The sequence below is a fragment of the Pteropus medius genome, unplaced genomic scaffold, assembly GCF_902729225.1.
Source record: "Pteropus medius unplaced genomic scaffold, Ma_sr-lr_union100, whole genome shotgun sequence".
NCBI classification, from domain to species: Eukaryota; Metazoa; Chordata; class Mammalia; order Chiroptera; family Pteropodidae; genus Pteropus; species Pteropus medius.
In genome coordinates this window covers 2097571-2120544 of record NW_024345872.1, presented here as the reverse complement: position 1 = coordinate 2120544, position 22974 = coordinate 2097571, and the positions used below count along the sequence as shown (strand labels likewise).

At 37.9% G+C, this 22974-nt stretch overlaps 1 protein-coding gene across 1 annotated transcript in view; it reads left to right on the top strand.

Moving 5' to 3' along the window:
• TRPC5 (transient receptor potential cation channel subfamily C member 5) overlaps positions 1-22974 on the top strand; it is a 178250-nt gene that overhangs the window by 19607 nt on the left and 135669 nt on the right. Inside the window, exon 2 of the mRNA XM_039874758.1 lies at positions 14115-14636. Coding sequence (XP_039730692.1) covers positions 14115-14636 — 522 coding nt within the window. The remainder of the gene's footprint in view (positions 1-14114; positions 14637-22974) is intronic.

The following is a 22974-nucleotide window of genomic DNA, read 5'->3' as shown; positions in this document are numbered from 1 at the left end:
AGGCAGCATATGGTTGGGTTTTGTTTTTTGATCCAGTCTGCTACTCTGTGCCTTTTTATTGGTGAATTCAGTCCATTTACATTTACAGTGATTATTGAAATATGAGGTTCTCCTATAGCCATTTTATCTTTTGTTTTCTGGTAGCCCAGCGTCTCCATTGTTTTCTTTGTCCTTGTGTCTCTGTTTGTTATTTTAATTTGGTGGCCTTTTGCAGATTTTTCCTTGTTCCCTCATTTTGTGTTACATGCCTCAGTTTTGAATTTTTGGTGTGTAGTTATCATTAAGTTTATATAAAGTATATACACACACAGTAGTCCTTTTTCTTCTGTGTGCACCTTAAGTCTATTCCCCTTTGCAGATTTGGATCTTTATCCCCTCCCCACTTCTGTTTTTGTTGCCCCAAATTTTCTCCGTATATGCTGAACATTCATTTCTAAATTGCGGTAGTATTATCTTCTTCTCTTTTTAGAACATAATTTTTTTAAATCCTTTGACCAGTATGTAATACTTAAGCTTATAATACCTTGTTCTTAATAAGGGTTTCATTCCCCTGCTTCTTTCTGCCTCTTGGTCATCTTCCTCATAGCTATGTATTTTTTTATCCTTTTGTTTCAAGTGGAATGACCCCCTTCGATATGTCTTGTAATGCAGGCCTTGTAGTGGATAACCCCCTCAGCTTATGTATGTCTGGAAAGGTCTTTATTTCTCCTTCATATTTAAAGGAGAGCTTTGCTGGTAATTCCTTTCTTTTAATAGTTTGAATATTTGGTTCCACTCCTTCCTTGCTTGTAAGGTTTGTGCTGAGAAATCTGATGATAGTCTAATGGTTTTCCTTTATAAGTTACTGACTTCTTTCCTCTAGCTGCCTTGAGAATTCCTTGTCATTAATTTTTGACAATTTTAATATAATGTGTCTTGGAGAAGGCTTTCGGGGTTGAGATAATTTGGTATTCTGTTTGCTTCTTAGATTCAAAGATCCAGCTCTTTCCATATATTTGAGAAATTGTCATTGACTATTTGACTATGCTCTCTGTTCTCTGGCCTCTCTCTCTTCTCCTTCTGGTATACCCATTATTCTTATGTTGCTTTTCCTGATGGTGTCAGATAGTTCTTGCAGAGTTCTTGCTCTTTTTTTTTATTCTCAAATCTCTCTCTTCTTTATTCTCTGTCATTTCCAGATTTCTGTCTTCGATATCACTAATTCCTTCCTCCCTCTTGCCAGCTCTATTACCTAAGCTTGCTATTTCATTCTTCATCTCTTTTAATGTGTTCATCTCTAGAAGTTCTATTTGATTCTTTTTCAGGGTTTCAATCTCCTTGCTAAAATATTCATTTTTCATTTATTTTGTTTCTAACTCCTTGGAATTGTCAGTCAGAATTTTTTGCATCTCATTGAGTTTTTTCAGAAGTGCAATCCTGAATTCTATTAAATCGCTTATTTCTGTCTTTAAGCTTATTTTCTGGAGATTTTTCACTTTCTTTCTGAGCTGCCTTGTCACCTTGGTTGTTCATGGCATTTGATGGACTATTTCTCCACCTGGGCATTAATGGGAGTGTACTCTGTTTTTTTGTTTGTTTGTTTGTTTGTTTGTTTTACAAAAAGAAATTATTGTGTAGTAATCTCTCTAGCAGGTTGGTAAGAAGCAGTTCTTTTGATTTCCAGTAGGTGGCGTCCAAGTCTATTGGGTCTCTGCTTTGAGGCTAAAAATGTTCCTTTCTCTCTGGTAGGCTGTGTACTTTCTCTACGATCAGGTCGGCTCAATCTCAGGCCTTTGTCCCTATGAAAAAGTACGATGGGCGATGGAGGTCTGGGACTCTGAAGAGTCCCTGAAATCTTGTTACTGCCCCAACAGTCAGATGCAATGTTCCGCTTCCTTCTGACTCAGCCGGACTTGTTAGGGATGAGGTTAATTGGGAGAGGCCTGCAGTGTGTGTGGCTGCTTCCCTTCCCCTATTGCTGTCCCCCAGGTTTCAGCTGTCCTGCTTCTATATCAATGGTGCCTGTCTCTGGTACCAGCTGTAGTGCAGGTTTCAGCACCAGTTTCGCAAATTCCCCTGGGGCCGTCACATGCTGTGAGAGGATTTGGGGTGGGGGGAGGGAATGCTCTGGGTTGGTGTGGGGTGGGGGATTGTCGAGGCTCCATGACTCAGCCTCCCGCTTGGCAGTGGTGACTGCTAAGACACAGCTGTTACCCCTCTGCGCTCAGTCCCGGCTCCACTCTCTGCCCTGATCCCTGGGCTCTGCTGCGTGGAACATGCTGATTACTCAGGTAGCACTGTTTGGAGAACCAGCGGTAAAATCTCCCCACCTCCTCCTCCTGCAGGGATCTCCAGCTAAGTACGGCAGCTCCTTTGTTTCTCCCAATCTACCCCCCCAGACTCTGATGCGCAGAGCTCTCAGACGTGCTTGTATGCAGGTTCGGTGTTATCTGTTGAGTTGTAGATGTTCAGCTTGTTATTTCAAGGGGAGAGACCTGGGGAGATCCCTCATGCCACCATGCTTCTGACATCACTCCTCAATTATTCACTTTTAAGCCATTTTTCTACTAGACACTTTATCTTTTTCTTACTGGTTTGTATAAATTTTTTGTATATTAACGTCATGAGCAGTTTATTCTTTCTTTAAAAATTTCACTCTAATTTATTAGAGGAGTGATTTATCCAGACTTTTACAGCAAGTCTGGAGCAAAGCTAATTGTGTTCTTGATCTTTTAACGTTTTTGCACAAAATTATAGAATTCTTTCATGTGATACTTAAAATATCTTTGTGTCTCCTGGTATAAAAGAGCCTGGATGAAAGAGCATTCATGCTTAACTATTCATTATTTTTAAGTTTCCGGTTTAGTGCTTAAGTATCTTTATTCAAAGGAAAGAAAATCTATATGGCCGTTATAGCTAGAGTTTACCAACTTGACAGTACAGAAGAAGAGGACTAGACAGGCCTACACCTCAAGCCCAAGGGAAGTACACAGGAGACACAAACAGGCAGAAGGGTTGGTGTTTAGCAGAAGAATGAGTGCTAACACTCAAACAATGGCAGAAATCCATTTAATCCATTCTTGCCCTGATTTCATTGGCACGAGAACTGCTACTTCAAAAAAGATGGCAGGTATCAAATATGCAGGAAAATATTTTCTTGATTTCCTTAGTAGGGAGGAAAAGAGAAAATATATGTGACATGATGAATCTATACTACTTCTGGTCTAAAGTCTCCAAATTGTCTACACTAATCAGGTGAATAAGATAGTTTCCAAATTCTTTATTTGATGCCATGCTCACATAGTCATCTAGATTAAAAATCTGTTTGGACACTGAGCGTGTCTCGGTCTACAGTATCAAAATAGATGATCAGGCAACCCTGAGTGATATAGAGGCTTTTAGTGTTTTCTTGTTCAGCAGTCGGTAAAATGGCATTTACCTCTGGGTTAGAACAACCTTAACAAGCTCAAGGAGGAGAAGCCTTCTCTAGATTAATGCTACCAACAGCCCCAATTGTGTTACTCGGGGTTTTTTTTCCCTACGTTGATTTGAGAAGAGCTAGTAAGTTTGGCAATTCACAAAAGGGATAAATCAAGCTTCCCATGTTTGAAGTATATGAACTGCAAATATAGACTCATAATGTCTGGAAGGGCCTCAAAGAATAGAGGATATCATGAGATGTCCATGACAAGAGATTTCAAGTTTTGAATCATTCCGGATCACCTTAGAATCTGACAACTTCTCACCAACCCTACCACCTCACCCTTATCCAAGCCATCGTTACTCCTCACCTGGACAATTGCAATAGCCTCCTAACTGATCTCTCTGCTTTCCCTCTCAGCCCCACATAATCTAGTCTTTTCCCAGCAACTGATTCACTCTTTTAAAACATAAGTCAGACCATGTCACTCTGATCAAAGCCCTCCAAAGTCCTTTCCAATGGCTACAACGCCCTGCATATCTAGCTCCCTGCTCTTTGCCCTCGTCTCCTACCACTCTTCTCACTCTATCTGCTCCAGCCATATTCACCTTTTACAGGAATGTTCTAGCCTCAGTGTCTTTGCCTAAAATGTTCCTCATCCAAGTAGCTGCACGGCTGGCTCCCTTTCTTTCTTATGTTCCAGTGCTACCTTATCAGGCAGGCCTTCCTTCATCTCCTTATATAAAAATAGCACCTCCCCCACTGCCCTGCTTCAAGATTCTTCATAGCACTTATCACCACCTGACATATGTTTGTTGCTTGTGTCACCTCTCTAGAGAAGGGACTTTGCCTATTTTGTTCACTTTTGAATCTTCAGTGCCCAAAACAGCTTTTGGAACATGGCAGTTACCCCATAAATGTTTTTAATTGAGATAAAATTGACATGTAACATTATATTAATTTCAGGTGCACAACATAATGATTTTGTATTTGTATATACTGCAAAATGATCACCACAATAAGTCTAGTTAACATCTGTCACCATACCTAGTTACATTTTTTTCCTTGTGATGAAAACTTTTAACATTTGTTATCTTAATAACTTTCAAACATACACTACAGTGTTATTAACTATAGTCACCATGCTGTACATTACATCCCTGGGACTTATTTACTTTATAACTAAAAATTTATACCTCTTGATCACTTTTACCCATTTCCCCTATCCCCCAACCCCAGCTTCTGTCAACCACCAATCTCCAATCTCTTCCCCATATCTGAGTTCATTTTTTTTAGATTCCACATATAAGTGAGTTCATATGGTATTTATCTTTCTCTGACTTATTTCAGTAGCATAATGCCCTCAAGGTCCATCCATGTTGTCACACATAAATAGTTTTTTGAATGAGTGAAACAGAATGTCAGACCTGGAAAGACTGTCTAGTCCACCTTCTCCCCATTTTATAGATGGGGCAGTAAAGCTCACAGAGGAGAGATTTGTCCAGGATAACAGAGTGTCTTTTACAGCAGAGCCAAGATTCATAACTTCTGACTTTTCAATTGTTACTTCCACTACATTAAAATTAAGTTTTTCTGTCTTTAAAGCCACTCAAAGTGATTTTGTGTCATCCTACAGTCATCTGTTATACAGTCTAGCACTATGAACTGTCTTGCTTGCATCTAACCTAAATCTTTCATCTTATAGGCTAAACGATTTCCTCTACTTCAGCTCTTGGTGGAAAGAAAATACATTCTAAAGATATACAAAACTTCTTTCAATCAAACATTTGTTATTTTAAGGATCTGCTATTTGCTCTAAAAAAAATAGCCAATGTGCCCCTCAAAAGACTTACATTAACCCCATGAAGTAAGTCTCTCTTGTTAGATGGCAGGGATCTAGAGACATCAGGTAGGATGACACATGAGTGTCTAAGTGACAATACCTTTGACTCCAGGTTAGTGCAATTTAGGCAGGAGACCATTAAAACATGTCCTCTAAAAAGAAAATATATTGTGTCTAATAACCAAACCTATTTAGTTTGAAACCAACAGACTCTAGCATTGGATCTGACAAATTCATCCATGATACAGATGTGGTCATAATTCACAGCTTTTACTAATCAAATAACCTTCCTTTGGACTACTAAGGGAATACACAGTGGTGAGCCCCAGCTTGGCCTTGGCATCATTCTTTTTCTGCCTTCCTTGTTGAGAGCCTGATTTCTTTCTTCCTGTGTTAAAGCCTCTATCATTTTAACCGCAGACTGCCATGATTTCTAAATTAGATTTTTCCATTTGTAAATCAGGAAGCAGGACAAGGTGGGCTTGCATATTCTGCTGTCAGTGCTAAGCTCTTCTGGGTAATAGCTTGTCTGATGAGAATGGAAAGTGTTCTCTGGATCCTGGAACTTATTTGGGAGAAAATGCTATAGATCTTATTTAGAAGAAGTGATTTAAATGAGTGAGGTTCTCTTTAAATGGAAATCATTCTTCGGTCATTCTCACTACTTTTTCCTTTAAAGTACCTAGGAGGAAGCTTGAATTCATAAATTCAACTAAATGATTCAACTGGTAGTGTCATTTTTATCCCCCTTGGTCTTCAGGATTGGAGAATACAACCCAATAGCCAGACAGAACAGTATGGTCAAATAAGAACACTGAGCTAGTACTCTCAATCCTGAACTCCTTCTTTGGAACAAGGCTGAAATATTTCCTGAAAGACCTTTGAGTGCAGCAGCATTCATAAGTTGATCAGATGAGTGAGAAGCTATTCTTGTTCCTAGAGGGAATGAACTACAGGACAGGAAAGCATTCTTTTCCTTTTTTTCTTCTTCTTCTTCTCTGCCTCCACCCCTCTACTCTTTCTCTTTCTTCTCCTTCTTCTTTTTTTTTTTTTTGACTGAACTGAGTAGCTTTTTAAAGAAAACTAGTATCACAAAGGACTTAACAGTTAGCATCGGTGCCCTTCTTGCCAAAAGTGGGTACAACATTGATGAAGGGATGTAGTACCATCATCCCACTTGACACAGCCCATAACTGTCTCCTCCTCCTTTTCCTCCCCCTGTTTTTCCTCCTTTTTGGCCACTCTAGGAGTTTGACTTCTCAATTTCCCAGCACAGGCCGGACTTTACCTCCAAGTGCATGGCCAGCTACTTCCAGCATGGTGAGGTCCTCCACCCCACACTGGCCAAGGGTAGACTCATCCTCCAAAGTGTGCCTGACACTTGATCTTCTGGGGTGATGCCCTCCAGAGAGGCTCCATGAGATTTGACCTGGGCAACTGTCTCCTGGCCAGTGACCTCAAGGGTATATAGCTCCTGGACATGGACAAAGAACTGCATGTTGGCTATTGAACCAACCACAGCCATGGCTGACACTACCACAAAGATGGAGTCAAGAAATAGGAAGGAGTACATTCTCACTGCTTGCTGCATGCCACATAATTACTCAGAAAAATATTTTTTGAACCATATTACTGTATTTTAATTAGTTTCTTTATTCGTTTCAAGTATACAGTACATTGGTTAGACATTTATATAGTTTATAAAATGATCTTCCTAATTTCTCCTTCTCCCCTCTGGTTTTCCACCTAACAAATATATTAATGCTAACTGCATTCCCTATGCCATGCTCCCCATCCCCATGACCATCTATCAACTAATAATTTGTACTTCTTTAACCCTTCACCCCATTCTCCGAATCCCAACCCCCCATCACCAAATTGTCCTCTATATTTGTGAGTCTGTTTTTGATTAGTATTTTTTTGTTCCTTAGATTCCGCAAGTAAGTGACATTATATGGTATTTATCTTTCTCTGACTTATTTCACTCAGCATAATAACCTCTAGGTCCATCCATGCCATTGCAAATGGTGGGATTTCATTTATTTAAATGACCGAGTAATATTCCATTGAATATATGAACCACAACTTCTTTATCCAATCATCTGTTGATGGGCATTTAGGTTGCTTCCAAATCTTGGCTATTGTAAATTGTGCTGCCATGAATATTGGGGTACATAGATCTTTACAAATTATTGTTTTGGTTTTCTTTGGATAAATACCCAGAAGTGCAATTGCTGGGTCAAAAAGTATGTCCATTTTTAATTTTTGAGAAACCTCCAGACTGTTTTCCATAGCGGCTGTACCAATTTGCAATCCCACCAACAATGTCTGAGGGTTCCCTTTTCTCTGCATCCTCACCAACACTTATTGTTCTGAGAAAAACATTTTTAATAAAGAGTCTCATACTAGAGAGAGCATCCTGAAAGTGCTGAGTAGTGTTTGATGGGGAAGAATAAAATGTGGCCATCCAATTTCAAAAACATAATCTCATCATTGGATAGAAGTGGAATGGCATACCCCTGCAGAGTATGTTTGAGCAGAGGCAGAATGGTTATTGGGCAGGAGTGTTACCAAAAAGTGTTAAACATCTACTAGGAGGTTGGACTATGTCATCTCCAAGGTCTTTTCCAACCCTGCCCTGCAAGTTTTGACAAGTTGCAAGGGTGATAGTGATTGAGGCCCCTAGATGTTTGACTATTCCAACCCCAATTTCTAGTGGGGAAGGAAACAACACCTAGCTCTTGGAAGGCTCCATAGATGCAGGGGATTGTTTGTCTATCGACAGAAAAGAGCAACAAAGGTGATCGAATATGCGGGGAGGCTTAGCTTCCAGAAAACCCTTTTTCATCTGTGGTCTTATAATAACTTTGAAATTGATAGTATGGAAATAATTCCTGCTCTCCTCCAACAGCTCCTCCTGTACCTCCGAGACAGAAATCTAGGTTGTAAGGTCCATGGGCCTGAGCCAGTCATTGAGCAAGATCTTATATTTTAGGTCTCCTGAATTTCTCCATGCTGCAATTTAAGTACATTTTCTCATGTGTAGTCTTCAAGAGAAAACTTGGAAAGCTACTATGTGCATTTCAGAAAACCAAACTGGATAATTCAGATCATAAACCCATTTTTTCTCCTAACTCTGAGCTTGGAGAAACTCAGATTGTCCCGCATAATGGCCTCCTATTTTCACTGTATTTTGTTTAACTATACACCAAATGTCTCTATGTAACAGCAAGCAGCAGGACCAGATATGCAAAATTCAACCCTGAAGATGTTTTACCACTATTTGGAGATTTGGAAGATGGAAAGCAGTTGACATCCTTATAATGTTTCCTTTGCTGAAAAGATCAAAGATAGCCATGCGAAGAGAAATTAACACTTCCCCCCCTCAAGGACTATGCCCATATTTAAAGTAGCTGTTGAACAGTAGTATTCTGTCTCTGGAGATTAGTACCAGCTCTGCCAGGCTTGCCTCATGTGTGAATAACTAAGAGAAGCAGGAAAGTGAGGATCAATAATTGCTTGATAATTGTGACACAATCTCCTCTCTCAAGCCTTGTCCTCCAATCATATAACCTTAAGTCTGATGCCTGTTTATGAACTGCATGACTTTAAAACAAAACATCATTTGGCATGTGTACACAGCATGAAATGAAAAATCATAATTGGCAAAAGGAGTACTCTTGACATTATTTAACATGAATTTTGCTTCTGGATTTCTGGTCTGGTTTCCTTTATACCTTTTAAAAAAGGTCTCTTACCTATCACAAGCCAATTTAAAGGCCATTTTCTTTATTCAGGTTTATCTCACACTGCTTTTGAGAGTAATGGTGAGAATTACCCTTTTATAAGGGTAATTTACACTCTGAGAACCAACTGAGCTTAATTTTTATCACCCAAGGTCTTCTAGTCCTAAACTGGGATTCTCAATAATATCTACCAATTTTCAATTGTACGGCAATAAACCTACTTCTCAATCGTATGGCTATAAACTACTTAAAACAAAATAGAGGGACTCAGCTCCTCTTTTTGCACGAAAGACCCTCTTTTTGTTCATTCTGATTTTGTTTTGCTGACAGATGTGCTTCTATCAAAATCAATGCCCAATAGAAAAATCATAAAATAATAAATGGTCATTTGTATTGAAGCCTATCATATAGTTGATGTCAATCTAGTTATCCTGGCCCTCACGTGGCCCTGTGCCCTGGTTGATTACCAAGGCCATCAGGAATGCTGAAAGAAATTTACAAATAGATGGAAAGAATTTACAAACAGATTCACAAGGCAATAATCAATTACATTCTGCCAGATATTTGCATTACAATTTACAGGGTTATAAAATAACTCTCAAACACAATCAAAGGCACTGATAATACAGAAAATATACTAGACCTAAGCTATTAGGCCCATTACATGAAAAGAAACTCTGGACTAGGGGTCCAGAGAAAAATCTTGTTTTACAAACTAGTGCTAAGGTGGGGAAGAAGCTGAGATTTAGAAACTAACAGAAAAAAGAGAGTACCATAATGCAAGTCCCCAAAGATTGGAATTTGGAATGGAGGAGGCTGAGCCCTGCCACTTGAGTGCTTCCTACTTCAAAGCCTCGGTTTCTCTGGGCTGAATCCTTGGGGTAGATCAGCAGGCCCAGCTAAGGAGGAGCTAGGGTAGGCAGAGGTTTATCCCATCCATTCTCTTGGTTTCAACTACTATTATAGGCTAAAGACTATCACATCTACATTTTCAGCCATGACCTTTCTTTCAAGATAAACGGTAAGGCTATAAAATTTCCTGCTACTGTTGCAGCAATAGGTACTTCAAACTCAACATGTCCAAAATTCAACTTTTTAAAAATCCTAAACCTGCTCTTCCTCCTGTATTCACTATCTCAATTGATGATACAACATTCAATCAGGCATGGAAACCAGAAACCTTACCTCCTTAATTTATCTTACCTCCAGTATGACCTGATGCATCTAATGAATGTCTTAAATATGTTCTTTCCTGTCTATTTCTAGAAATACTATTTAGTTTAAGATCTCACCATCTCTTCACCTGGACTAGTGATATATTTTAACTAATCTTTCTGAAACTCATCCAATAGTGTGTTGGAGCTAGCTTACATCAGCTGATGAGAACTGGTTACACTGGTTATGTGCACCTCTTCCCAATTCTATGTCTCATGATGTCATATTGGGAGCTTGAAATTGGCCACAGTAGGACTATTTTACACCACAGAATTGGCAAACACTACAAATCAAGACTTTTTCACGGAAAGCTGCTTATGAAACATTAGCAGCACCTTTACCACTGCCAATTCCTCACACTTTAGCCAAGCTGATGTTTGTAAAACACTTGTTCAACTATGCCCCTCTCCTGATTAAAACTCTTTGGTGGTTTCCTATGGCCAACAGATAACATTAAGCTCCTTAACATGGCAAATGAGGCCTTTCCTCATCTGTGCCCTGCCTAATCCAGCTTCCTCTCTCAACCCTCCTTAGTCTCCCAGTTTATATGCTAGCTCAAAGGTCACAAACGGACTCACTCAAGCCTAAATTGCCTCACATATGTATTTTGTTTGGCCTGCATGCTATAACTTTTTTGAGCCAACATTTAAAACTAAGAATTTCTACCCCCAAAATCCATATTTCTGATTTCTATTGAAAAATTTCAACACTGGACCCTCGTTTGTGCTTAAAAGAACAATTTTACAAGAAGCCGAGCAGCAGATGACCTTCTTGAGAAGGTATGTGCTCTACAGTTCACCAGTTCTCACCATTTACTCATCAAAATTATGCATATGAATCCACACCTAGCCTTCATTTCTGTTACCTATTATCTGTTTGGCTTCTGTTGTTGACCATATCATAAAGTCCTGATTATTATCAGAAACCTCTGACCCTCATTATAGAATCTCTCTTGCTTTACCATGGCTGTCCTGATGATAGTCTAGTCCCTGCACATTCTAGAAAGGGAAACACAGCAGGATGAAGAGAGGCAAAACAGAAGGTAGAAGAGGAGTAGAAATCTATAGTCTGGGTCAGTCTCCATTTTGAACTAATAAAATTATGAAAATGACAGGCAGGGACTGTCCTAGGTTTTTGTGACTTCAGGGTATTCCCTATAAAGCCCATCTGCTAACCCTCCTTAGAGTCTTGAAATGTCTACCTTCTCAGCTAGAGATTGGAAGGAAAGACACAAGGAAACTAGCTCACATGGACTCAAATTGTGAGAGCAAGGGTTGTAAATGAGAATCAGTTTCTTAATTTGAAATTAGGAAACTTAATTCCTTTTTGCTGAGTGATTGTTTTGTGTCTAGCTCTGTGCTAGATGCTATGGGAAAACAAGAGCACACTAAGACAGCTCTGCCTCCAAAGAGCTCACAAGCTCACTGAGGAGCCAAGAAAGATATGTGAAATAATTAGAGAAAAATATATGTCAGTATCAGAAATGTGAAGTCTTAGATGTAACCTAGTATCCACAACATCTAGGTGGTCAGTAAGGGATGGGATCAAGTTAAGAGGAGGAGCAATTAAAGAAACCATGGCTTTAAATGGCCCTTGACTGGTTGAGAAATTGGGATAGACCATTCCACATAGGGGATCGAACAAGAATATACACACAGAGAGCAATGAATGAGCTAAGTGTGGCAACCTGTGAATGACAAGGCTGACTGGAGGGGAAAAGGCAGTCTAGGTGAGAGGACATGGTTGGTCACTGAAGACCAGTTTTTCTTTTGAAAAGATTTCATCTCTGGTGTCACGTACCCAGAAAGCCAAATAGAGAATCAGAGGCTCCTTGTGAGCACTGAAAGACAATGGAATCAGATGGCTCCAGAAAGCATTTCATATTCTAGGCATAGGCAGAAACCTTTCAGCTCCATAACACAAGAGGGGGTAAGCAATATTCACAAGTACCATTGTGTGTCTTGGACAGACCTGGCAGCATTGATTTAGAGAAAGAAGAAAATAAAAGAGTAGGAGAAATAGAAAGAGCAAGGAAGTGAGGGGAAAGGACTGGAAGAGCACCACATAGAGAGCATGTGCATACTTCCAATCTAACACAGGGATTTTTCCCTACACCACCCACCTCCTGCATCTAGATCATGACAGAGAGTGAGGAATGCCCCTCCTCACTGAGAAGGGGTAAATTCTCAGATTTCAGCTCCCATCTCTCCCACCTCTAGGTTTTATGCTGGTTGTAGTGTTTATTTATGTTCATTACCAGGCCCACTCAGACCTACTTCTTCCTTAGCCTGTAGACTTAATTTCTGTGATTATTCTGTCCAATTTACTTTATGAGCCAATTGCTCACTTCCTGCTTTATGGTTTGTAGCTACTCCCTCTAAATGTTTAACAATGTTTACTCACTTCTTTATCTAAGCAATTGATGACCAATGTGCAACCAGCTTTCAACTATTCGGAGGCTGGTACAACCACTCCCTAAAGGAAACAGATTTCTTGCAAGCTCCTCCCCATATTTCTCCTCCACCTTTCCCCCACTCCATTTTCTGGCCACTTTCCTTTTTGGGATCTTTCATCCAAGATGGGAAAAAGGCAAAGATGTTCAAAAACCGTAACTTATCCTTTTGTCAGTTCTCCAGCAATTGTGAGTTTCTTAAAAAAAAAAAAAGAGTAAAAAATTTATTAAAACAATATTTGTCTATTCTGTGAGAATCTCAATTATCCATCTCAATGTTCTCCCCAGTTAAAATAAGTGTTTGGAACTGTTTTTTTTAAGTGTATTAAGATCAATATTTCATAACTTCCTGGAATCCTATATGTGCTTTGAATAATCAGTTCAAAGACCTCAATGAGGTCTTCTGTGACTATTCTGGTCCTCCTCATTCTCTAGCTCTAGATTCCTAGTACACTGAGACTCTTCTGTGGGTCTAGTGAGCTGCCTCAGTTTCACTATTAGACTGAGAACAGACTGGATCCCAAAATACACATTTAAAGTTGAAAGATTTTTTTTCTTCATTGATCAGGCTCTGCACACTCACCCAGAGATGCTCCTGGATACCCATACCTTTCACTTACATCTGCTATTTACACCAAGCATCACATCATGGACATAGCAATTTTATCAAAGGTCCTTTTGCTACTGGTAACCCCTCCCCCAAGCCTAGAGGTTATCATATACAGAGTACTTCTTCCTAATAAATTCTCTCTACCTTGTTGGGACCTGCAGGAAGTTGGAGGAACACTGTCTGGCTTTGGTCTTTGGTCTCTTGAAATCCTACATACATATAAAGTCATTGTAACCATTTGAGGTTATCTTCTCTTCAGTTCCCTGTGCTTGATTTAGTGGCATGGTCATTAAGATTACTGGTTGTCTTTAGCTTTTCAAATATTCCTACAATCTCTGCTGCTCATTTGAAACTGAACACATACTACTATACACTCTTTCATACCAATTTTGTATAAGTCTGATATACCAAGCTAAGCTCCAGAAGGTCAGGAAAAATGTCCTTTACTTCTCTGTATTCCACATTAAGCCTCAGACAGAATTGGTCATTTTGTGGTTGCATAATTTTAAGAGCCATATTACCTGGGTTTGGATCTTGGCTCTGCTACTAAAAGCTATGTAACCATATGTAACCATATGTATGCTTTAACATTTGTGTGCCTCAGCTTCTTCATTTGAGAATATTTACCTCAAAAGGTTGTTGTGGAAATTAAATGAATAAATACATGTAAAGTACTTAAAACAGTGCCTTGCATACAGTAAGCATTCCTCACATAGCTATTATGGTCAGAAGAATTGACAGAAGAATGGTGATTCTAATTCTTGAATCACTGACACTTGAGAGACCCTGTGCTCCCTCTTCCTCCAAGCCTTAATCCTGCTCTTTTATGCTTGTTTTATTGTGCCAAGGTCCCCACTCTGATGATGGACACCCAGTTCTCGGAGTTCACACCAGACATCACTCCCATCATGCTGGCCGCCCACACTAACAACTACGAAATCATCAAATTGCTTGTCCAAAAACGGGTCACTATCCCACGGCCTCACCAGATCCGCTGCAACTGTGTGGAATGTGTGTCCAGTTCAGAAGTAGACAGCTTGCGCCACTCCCGCTCCAGGCTGAACATCTATAAAGCTCTGGCAAGCCCCTCACTCATTGCTTTATCAAGCGAGGACCCCATCTTAACTGCTTTCCGCCTGGGCTGGGAGCTCAAGGAGCTCAGCAAGGTAGAGAATGAGTTCAAGGCTGAGTATGAAGAGCTTTCCCAACAGTGCAAACTCTTTGCCAAAGACCTGTTGGACCAAGCTCGGAGCTCTCGGGAATTGGAGATCATCCTCAACCATCGAGATGACCACAGTGAAGAGCTTGACCCTCAGAAGTACCATGACCTAGCCAAGCTGAAAGTGGCAATCAAATACCACCAAAAAGAGGTAAGGTGAGCCCTTATCTGCTTTCCAGTAAACTTAAGACCTCCAGAGTCCAGAGTAGTAGAGCAAGAATCAGCATTTTTCTACCATTTAGCCCTCTAACAAATAATTAGGCCTCAAAAACAGGCCCGTTTACCCAAGGCACATACAGCCTCTGCATATTTTATGGCCAGATAAGTAAAAAAAAAAAAAAAAATACTGATCATCTGATTCTTGGATAGGAAAGCGCTTATTATTTCAACAAATGTTTATTTAGCACTGTTCTAGGTGTATGAGATATAGAAAATAGGCACTCTCTCGCCTTGCTTTCATGGAGCTTACAAGCTAGTGGTAGACATTAAGCAAATGATAACATTACTGAATATATAATTACAAATTAATGTAAGTGCTCTGAAGAAGTTCTGAGAGCATATAAGAAAAGACCCTACCCTATATACTAGGACATGGCAGCCAGTGATCATGGATGGCTCACTATCTGGATACTGGTAATTATTGACAGAACTAAGTCCTTTGCAGCCCCTTGGCAAGAAGGCTAGGACATGTATTCGAAAAATGGAGTCATATTCAGTGTGTGTAGTTCTATAGAAGGCTGGAGAAACATCTGCCATGGTGTGACCTCCAAATCTTCAGCATTCATGTCTTTGAGGGAGGTCAGTTCAAGATCTCAGAAGAGGTTTTGTTTTCCAGCTTGGCCACATTTACAATCTAGCCAGTGCTGTTCTATGCCATCGAATCAAACAATTTTGGGGAACCTCCCAGCTAGCCTAGTAGCCTAATTTGGCTCTTTAAGGAGGCAGCATGGTACAGTATAAAGAGCAGGGACTTTGGAGCCGAAGAAATTGAGGATGGAACTCCAACTCACAAGCTGTATGACCTGAAGAAAGTCGCTCAAATTTTCAGGACATTTGGGTTTTTTTGTTTTGTTTTGTTTTTCCATTTATAAAATAGAGATAACATGACACCAGTTCCTCCACTTCATAGAGTTATTATAGGAAATAAATAAGAAAATGCTAGTATGGCACAGGAAGTACTTCAATGTCCATTTTCATCCCTCTGCCAATGCTACTAGGAGTCAGATTCAAACAGGTTGAACCAAGAGGTGTTTGCCATCTGAAGGGCAAACAGCAGTACCACCCCTTCATGGGTCCAAGCTCTGAGGCAAATCACATTGTGTGCTTACCAGGTCCCTTTCTCTCAGACAAGAAAAATATATACTATATCTTTGAAATTAGGCAAAAATGAGTACCAGGGGCAACCTTGAAGGGAATTAAAAAAAAGACAAAAGAAGCAACATAAAGACTGAAAGGGTGAGTTGGGGGAAATGGTAAATGGATAGGCCCATCCACATCTGCTAATCCTGTTTTTGCCACTAATTGCTTTAAGTATTTCACTAATACTGCAATTACTTAACCTCACTTTTCTCTTCTGAAAAACAGGGATAACAAGAGCACTTACCTCCCTGTACAAATATAAAGTTTAAATAAAATAAAACAATATGCACAATATTCAGCATACATTTAAATAAAATAAAACAGGTAATATGCACAATATTCAGCATACATTAGGCATTCAATAAATATTAGCTGCTATTATTATTCATTCCCACCACCCTACTGTTGATGTATAGTATCAGTTGTGTTAAGTAGTCTGCTGTAGTCTAATTGACTTTTCTTCACTTTGATATATGTGTATATTTCCATTAATGATATATATTACAGTTTCAGTGTATTTTTCACTTTACATAAATTGTTATAATACTGTGAGAAAAAAATCACAGGTATTTTTAGAACATAAATTGCTTCCAAATGAGAAAAATGTTTAATGGGAATACAGTATTACAAAATAGATATTGCAGAATATAACTAAAGTTTGTATTCCTTACCTCATTAGATAGCAGATAAACTTAACAATTTCAGGTTCCCATACCCTTGAAAATTGACAAAGCTTTTATTTTCAATTTCAATGCAATATTTTGTCAATTTTGTATTTAATAGATCATTTCCCAACTACTTTATCACTTGACTCCTTCTGCTCATATAATCTTCATTTGCAAATTTTAGTTACAGCTCTATTTGGAAACCATCATGATGACTTCCTCACTTTCATGGGAATCTGCTTAGCATATGACCATGGACTCACTCTTGGGTTCTACATTCACTGCTCTCTAGCCCTCATTAACCTTTACAACATTTTTCCCTCATGTTTTAGTCTTTTATATTCCTGAAACTTTGTCTCCTATTTCATAATTTATCTTATTATTTTTTATTACAGTATATCTCCATGTTACTATATGTTCATACAATATACTTCTCAGCTATCATTATAACAACCAGAATGTGCCACGGGCTTGTGTTACTTTTTGTCCTCTTAATTAAGCACCAGAGATTCCAAAATTGTTTTGAGTCCATTTGTTGTGTACTGTGTACATTCAAGAAGAAAAGTTGATTGTTTTTATTGTGGTAAAATATACATAACAAAATTTACCATTTTAACAATTTTTAAGTTCAGTGGCATTAAGTACATTCACATTGTTGGGCAACCATCACCACCAGGAATCATTTTTTTGAAGATGCACAAGTTTGGGGGTATCCATTTTTCTTTTCAATAGTGAGCCCATACAGTTGGAGTTTCGTATTTTGCAGACCACATTATTTTTAATCCATAATACTGGCAAAGCAGTACCTCTTAACTTTTCAAAATTATGAATATTCGGCAGTAATACAAAAGTAATACAAAAAGCACTATATTTGTGCAAAGAGCAACAATTTTAGGCTTGGTGGTATCCATTCATCATTGTGAATCAAATCAATGAGAACTCTGAAATTTAATAGACCAAATGAACTATTTCAGTCAGAGCACATCAAATTCCAACACCAGGTTTGCAGCAAATGCAGCAAAGATAGTGAGTGAACTTCAATGTCAATAATTTCATGAAAAAGAATATACTTTCACATAAACCCCTAAATGGCCCAAAGTTTAATCTCATGGCCAGAGACTTTGGAATTATTTTGGAATTTATATATTTAGCTCCAAATCTTCCAAGATAAATTATCTTAACAATGGTGATAGATCAATTTAAGTTTAGGTTCTCTTCAAATGAAGCTACACCGATAAGCAAGGCAAGCTTGAGAATCCAGATACACCTTAAGGTTTGCACTCCAAAGACACCACTTCCAGAATGTAAAACATGATTTATACTCATCAGAATCTATAAATATCTTCTGAATTGTGACTGCATTTCTACTAAAAATCTTGTAATCCTTCCCAATCTATGAAATATAGTATTTAAAAAAAAACCTGCAGTTCCATTTAGTCTCAAATGAGTATACAGTTAACTCTTGAACAACATAGAGGTTAAGGGTGTCGACCTCCATGCAGTTGAAAATCCTTTTTCTTTTGACTTTTGACTCCCCCAAAACTTAACTACTAATAGCCTACTATTGACCAGAAGCCTTCCAGATAACATAAACATTAACATATAAAGCTATAAAGCTAGAGAAAATGTTTTTAAGAAAATCATTACAAAAATACATTTACAGTATTGTCATATTTATTGGGAAAAATCCACATATAACTGGACCCACGCAGTTCAAACCTTTGTTGTTCAAGGGTCGACTGCAGTCTCTAATTGCTCTCTATTCAATCTACATGTCTACTCTAAGGCTGAATACTCTCAGCTTGAATAAATCAGCAATGTCCTTATTTTGGGGTGTTTTGGTAATTTCAAGTTGAGTGTGTTTGGATAAGAAACACTATCCTGTAAGCTACTGAGGTTCCAATAATCCAGGTGTCTGTCAGCACTTCATTCTCAGAAGTCCTGGATCTGAGGAAGCAAACTGTCTGTTCAATAAATATCCATAATCTAGTCTTTAAAAAAGTAAAACATATACACAGTGCTTAATGCCACAAGTACAAAAGGTCAGTCTTGATAATTTATTATATACAATACACTTGAGCACCAATTTTCACAGTACAAACCCCCTTTATGTAGGATGTGATGGAACAAGGCCAACTAACCTTTTTCTTCAGACACTAATCAATTAAAACTAACTTTATCCTTCTATTATATATAGGGCAAATGAACTCAGCTTTTCTGTTAGAAAAAATTCCTCAAATTCTTTAGAAGCATTTATTTCACGTGTGCTTACTCATCAAGAAGAAAAATGTATTAACATTTTGAGTCATAACCCAGGGTCTGGTGAAACATATTTGGTTTGAGTGCTGCATGTCAGGAGCCCCTAAACAACTTGGAGGCATTTTTTTAAAGACCAGCTTTTCCAGATAAGCTTCAGGCCCTGAAGAAGGCTGGACAAGAATTATCTCCCAAAACCAGAATTACTCAAAGGAGAAATAAACTCTAGATGGGAATAGGACAACTAAACTAAAAGAAAATTTTTTCTTTGTTTTCATACCTGATTACATGTTTAATTCCAATTGGACCACGAGGTTCTATCTTCAGGATATATAGGTTACTTTCTTAGTGTCTATAATCGGAACAGGAAAGAGCAAATGCACCATTTCTCCACTTTCTAGTGTCATTCCTGCTGGTACCCTGTTCAATCTTCTTTGAAAGCATTCTGAGATCGCAACCAGGCAAAAATACCCAGTATTAAAGGAAACTTTCTCAGCACGTGGAGGTATTATAAGAGAGAAGCATTAGAGATTCCTGCACCAGGGAAAAGTACTCAAAGATATGCCCACCCATATCTAAAAGTTTCAGACAACATACCTCTATGTCTCTTAGACCTTAAGCTAAAAATCTGTATCCCATAAAAACAAAAAACTCAGACAATATTTTTTTTTCTTTATAAAATGAGCTGCAACACAACTTATTTTCCAAAACTGGAAGTTAGAGAGTTGCCAACATTAAAAATTTAGAAGATATGGTTTCAAGAAAGGCCAATATTGCTCCAAGTTTAAGTAATAATAAAACTATTAAAATGATCAATATTGCCAGAATTTGTTATAATCTAGAAGCATGTGCATTTATATGTTTTCAAAAACATATTTTGTTAATGGCATCTTTGATTAAAGGAATCTGAATCACTAAAGCTGTGTTTCTTAACTGTGGCTCCCTATCCACTTTACATGCATACTCGTGTTAAAGTAAAAAAGACCTCTTGAGAATCCTTTCGGCATTTGACTGGGGTCTTTAAGATTAAATTGTGACAAAGGGTAAAGAGTTCAGTGATTTTCTTTACCTTGCTAATATGTAGGTCATTCTTCAGGGGTATAAATGGAGATTACCTTCAAAGACTCTTTATTACCCTCAAGTGATACTTCAGACTGATGGATAGATAGTTCTGTCAATACAAATAACTCCCAAACGACTTCAAGAACTAGAGGTTATTTTTTCTTTTTTTAAGGTTTTTTAGTTGGTTGGGTAGTTGGTTGGTTGGTGAGCTAAGGGTGATATAGGCAGAAGAAAAACAAGTTCTAAATGTGGGCTACAAGGATAAAATCCTTGAAATAGTGATAAGTATGTCCAAGAGGAAATGACTAAATACCTCCAATCTATTAAGATAAGGCTTATCAATACAAGAACACAATAGTAAGCTTTGATGTAAAAAAAAAATTTTAAAATCTAGTTGGATAATAGTGGGTTAATAATGTTCAGTGTTACATGAACTAAATCTTAACCTTAAATGGAATATAATTCACTATTTCTTGGAATGCTTTTTCATTTCTTCCCTCATTACTACTCCTAATAGAACTCGAGTAGACTCCCCAAAAGAATTTAATAAAATTTGATAAAAGAAAAAACTCAGAAAAATAAAACAAAAGCTGAGTCCAAACTGTAACTTTGACATGGAGTAAATTAAGGATATGCTAATCTCTAATAAAACAAGTGTAAAATTATTGGATAATCTCATCACATAGACTTGCAAGTATTGTCATATATACATTTTCCAGATATTAAAAAGCCATGATTTCATATATTCTGTCCCATTGTCAGATATATTGAAAACTGTATTATTTTATTTAGTCCTTATTACCATTGAAAATAGGCAGAAAAATTATTATAACTCTCATTTTACAAACAAGAAGAGACTATATTTCAGAGATTTGTTCAGGATTATCTAACAAAGCCAAAAGTAGAACTTCAGACTTCTGGATATACTCTACCTTCTGTTGAATGGGGTTCTTTTATGCCTGTTTAGTAGCCTCCAAATTCACCACCAAGTAATTTAAGATGACCACAAACTCTGATTTGTAAGAGAAAGTTTATTAGTTAAAATCTGTTAAAACATATAACAATAAAATGATGTGATTCAATAGCTAATAAGGATTATATTCAATTGTAATCTAATAACTGGCAGTAATCATCACACATAAAGATGCAACTGTGTAATCACAACTTCCCACACACTTTAGCCAGAGCACACAGCGTAAAGATTTGTGCTTCCTAATTCATTGCCATCTACCAGCCTATCTCTCTTGGTTTTCCCATTTTTATATTTGTCTCAGAATGATGAGCCTGTCTCCCTCCCTATCCCTCCATGCCATGCAAGGATTGGCTTTTGCATTGGTCTCAAAAGAAGGTCCAGGAAAGGGCTGGTTTGGATAAAGGACCAGCCACTCTCTCCATTCTCCAGGAAAAGAGATGCAGGATTCCAATCAGAGGTATCCAATCAGTGGACCGCCAAGTTAGTTAATATATCTCTTTCTAACTGGGCTTTTAAGTGCACAATTTATGTCAATTGACAACCAGCTATTTCTATCAGTATCAACAACCTAGTGTTAGCTAATTTTCATGTGATAAAAACAGGGCTAGGTTCATAAACCTGCTTAGAAACTAACTATGCCATGGTTTTCCACCATAACAGCTACATAACTCAATTATATATCTTCTCTCTCCTGAAAACACCTTCCCTACTACCTCTAGTTCCTAAGTATTTTCTTATTTCATACATTTTTTTCTTATCACTATTAACTCTATTTCCAATTCTGTTCCACAGAACAAACATATTTAATACAACAATCTATTGCTTGGAGCAGGGTTACATCTTAACAATTCTTAAACACATATAATCACACAATCAAAGCAAACATTGAAATATATTTTATCTAATCCTAAAGTGCCATTACAGTACAATCTTCCCGCGTGACCCATTTAGCCAAGCAGGTAGCCAGCTTCACATATTACAAAGTTGTAGCATCTTCCTGCTTTGATACCTAAGGACTATGTTGACCATTAGTTGTTCTATAGGCTGGTTCAAGCTTTATCTTGTTTGAAGGTCTGGAGTAGTCTCACATATTCCTCTTGGTGTATTTCGATGACCTGCTTAAGTTAGCATGGCTGCTTGTATGCTCTCATTAACACTAACAATTTTAACAAGCTTACACTAAACTGTAGTAGAATTGTTATAAAGTTCTACTTGGAGTAATAGCTACCCTTCAGAATCTATAATTTTTGAGGAACACCAGATCTGTCCATTTACAGTTAAATTGCTCACTAAATAGAATTTGTAGCAAACTTATGGTCTCTCCCTGGATATGTTTCCTGATCTTACCCAAGTATTCATGCTTTGAGTTTTATTTTGACACACAATTATAGCCTAATTTCCTAAAGTCCAAATTCCTAGTGAAGGGTTTACATCTTTCCTAGCTGTTTCTAAACCTTTAATTAAAGCATACAAGGTATTATGCTAAGTGAAATAAGTCAGACAGAGAAAGACAAATACCGTATGATTTCACTTACATATGGAATCTTAAAGAACAACAAATGAACAAAACAAGACTCATAGAAACAGAAAACTGTTGCCATTTTGGACAGGCTCAGTTTGGTCAGTTATTACATCAGCAAAGTCCCTCAAGCTGCTGTAGTATGGCCTGTAATTATCCACAGTAATTGCTTGATGATATAACTTTTATTTCTCCTCTTTGTGTCTTTGTACACCCCCTCTAAGTCTCCTGTATCTTTATCTACTCTATCAGTCTTTCCACATAGAAGTCTATTGTGGAACTTTCTCATACTAATATGTTTGAGTAACTCCATAGTTCTGACTTTTCAAAAGGGTCTGTGGTAGCTTTTCTTGATACAGCAATCTCTGTCTTAAATTTGTTAAATAAACATATCCTGAAATTCAGTGGCAAAACTGACTTATGCTTCTCCTGCTACTGCCCATCCAAATAAAACCTAGCTATATACTGTATAATTTCTCCCATTTACCTTTAAAGGTAGCTAATTATCTGTGTATGCAGACCTCAGTATTAGATACAGCATCTGTCATGTTGATTAGCTCTGAAGTTATCTATATTAAATATTTTAATTCCTTTGACTAAAATATGCTTTAGGACTCTATATGAATTGGTACAGTCTGGTTTCCACCAGTGTGGA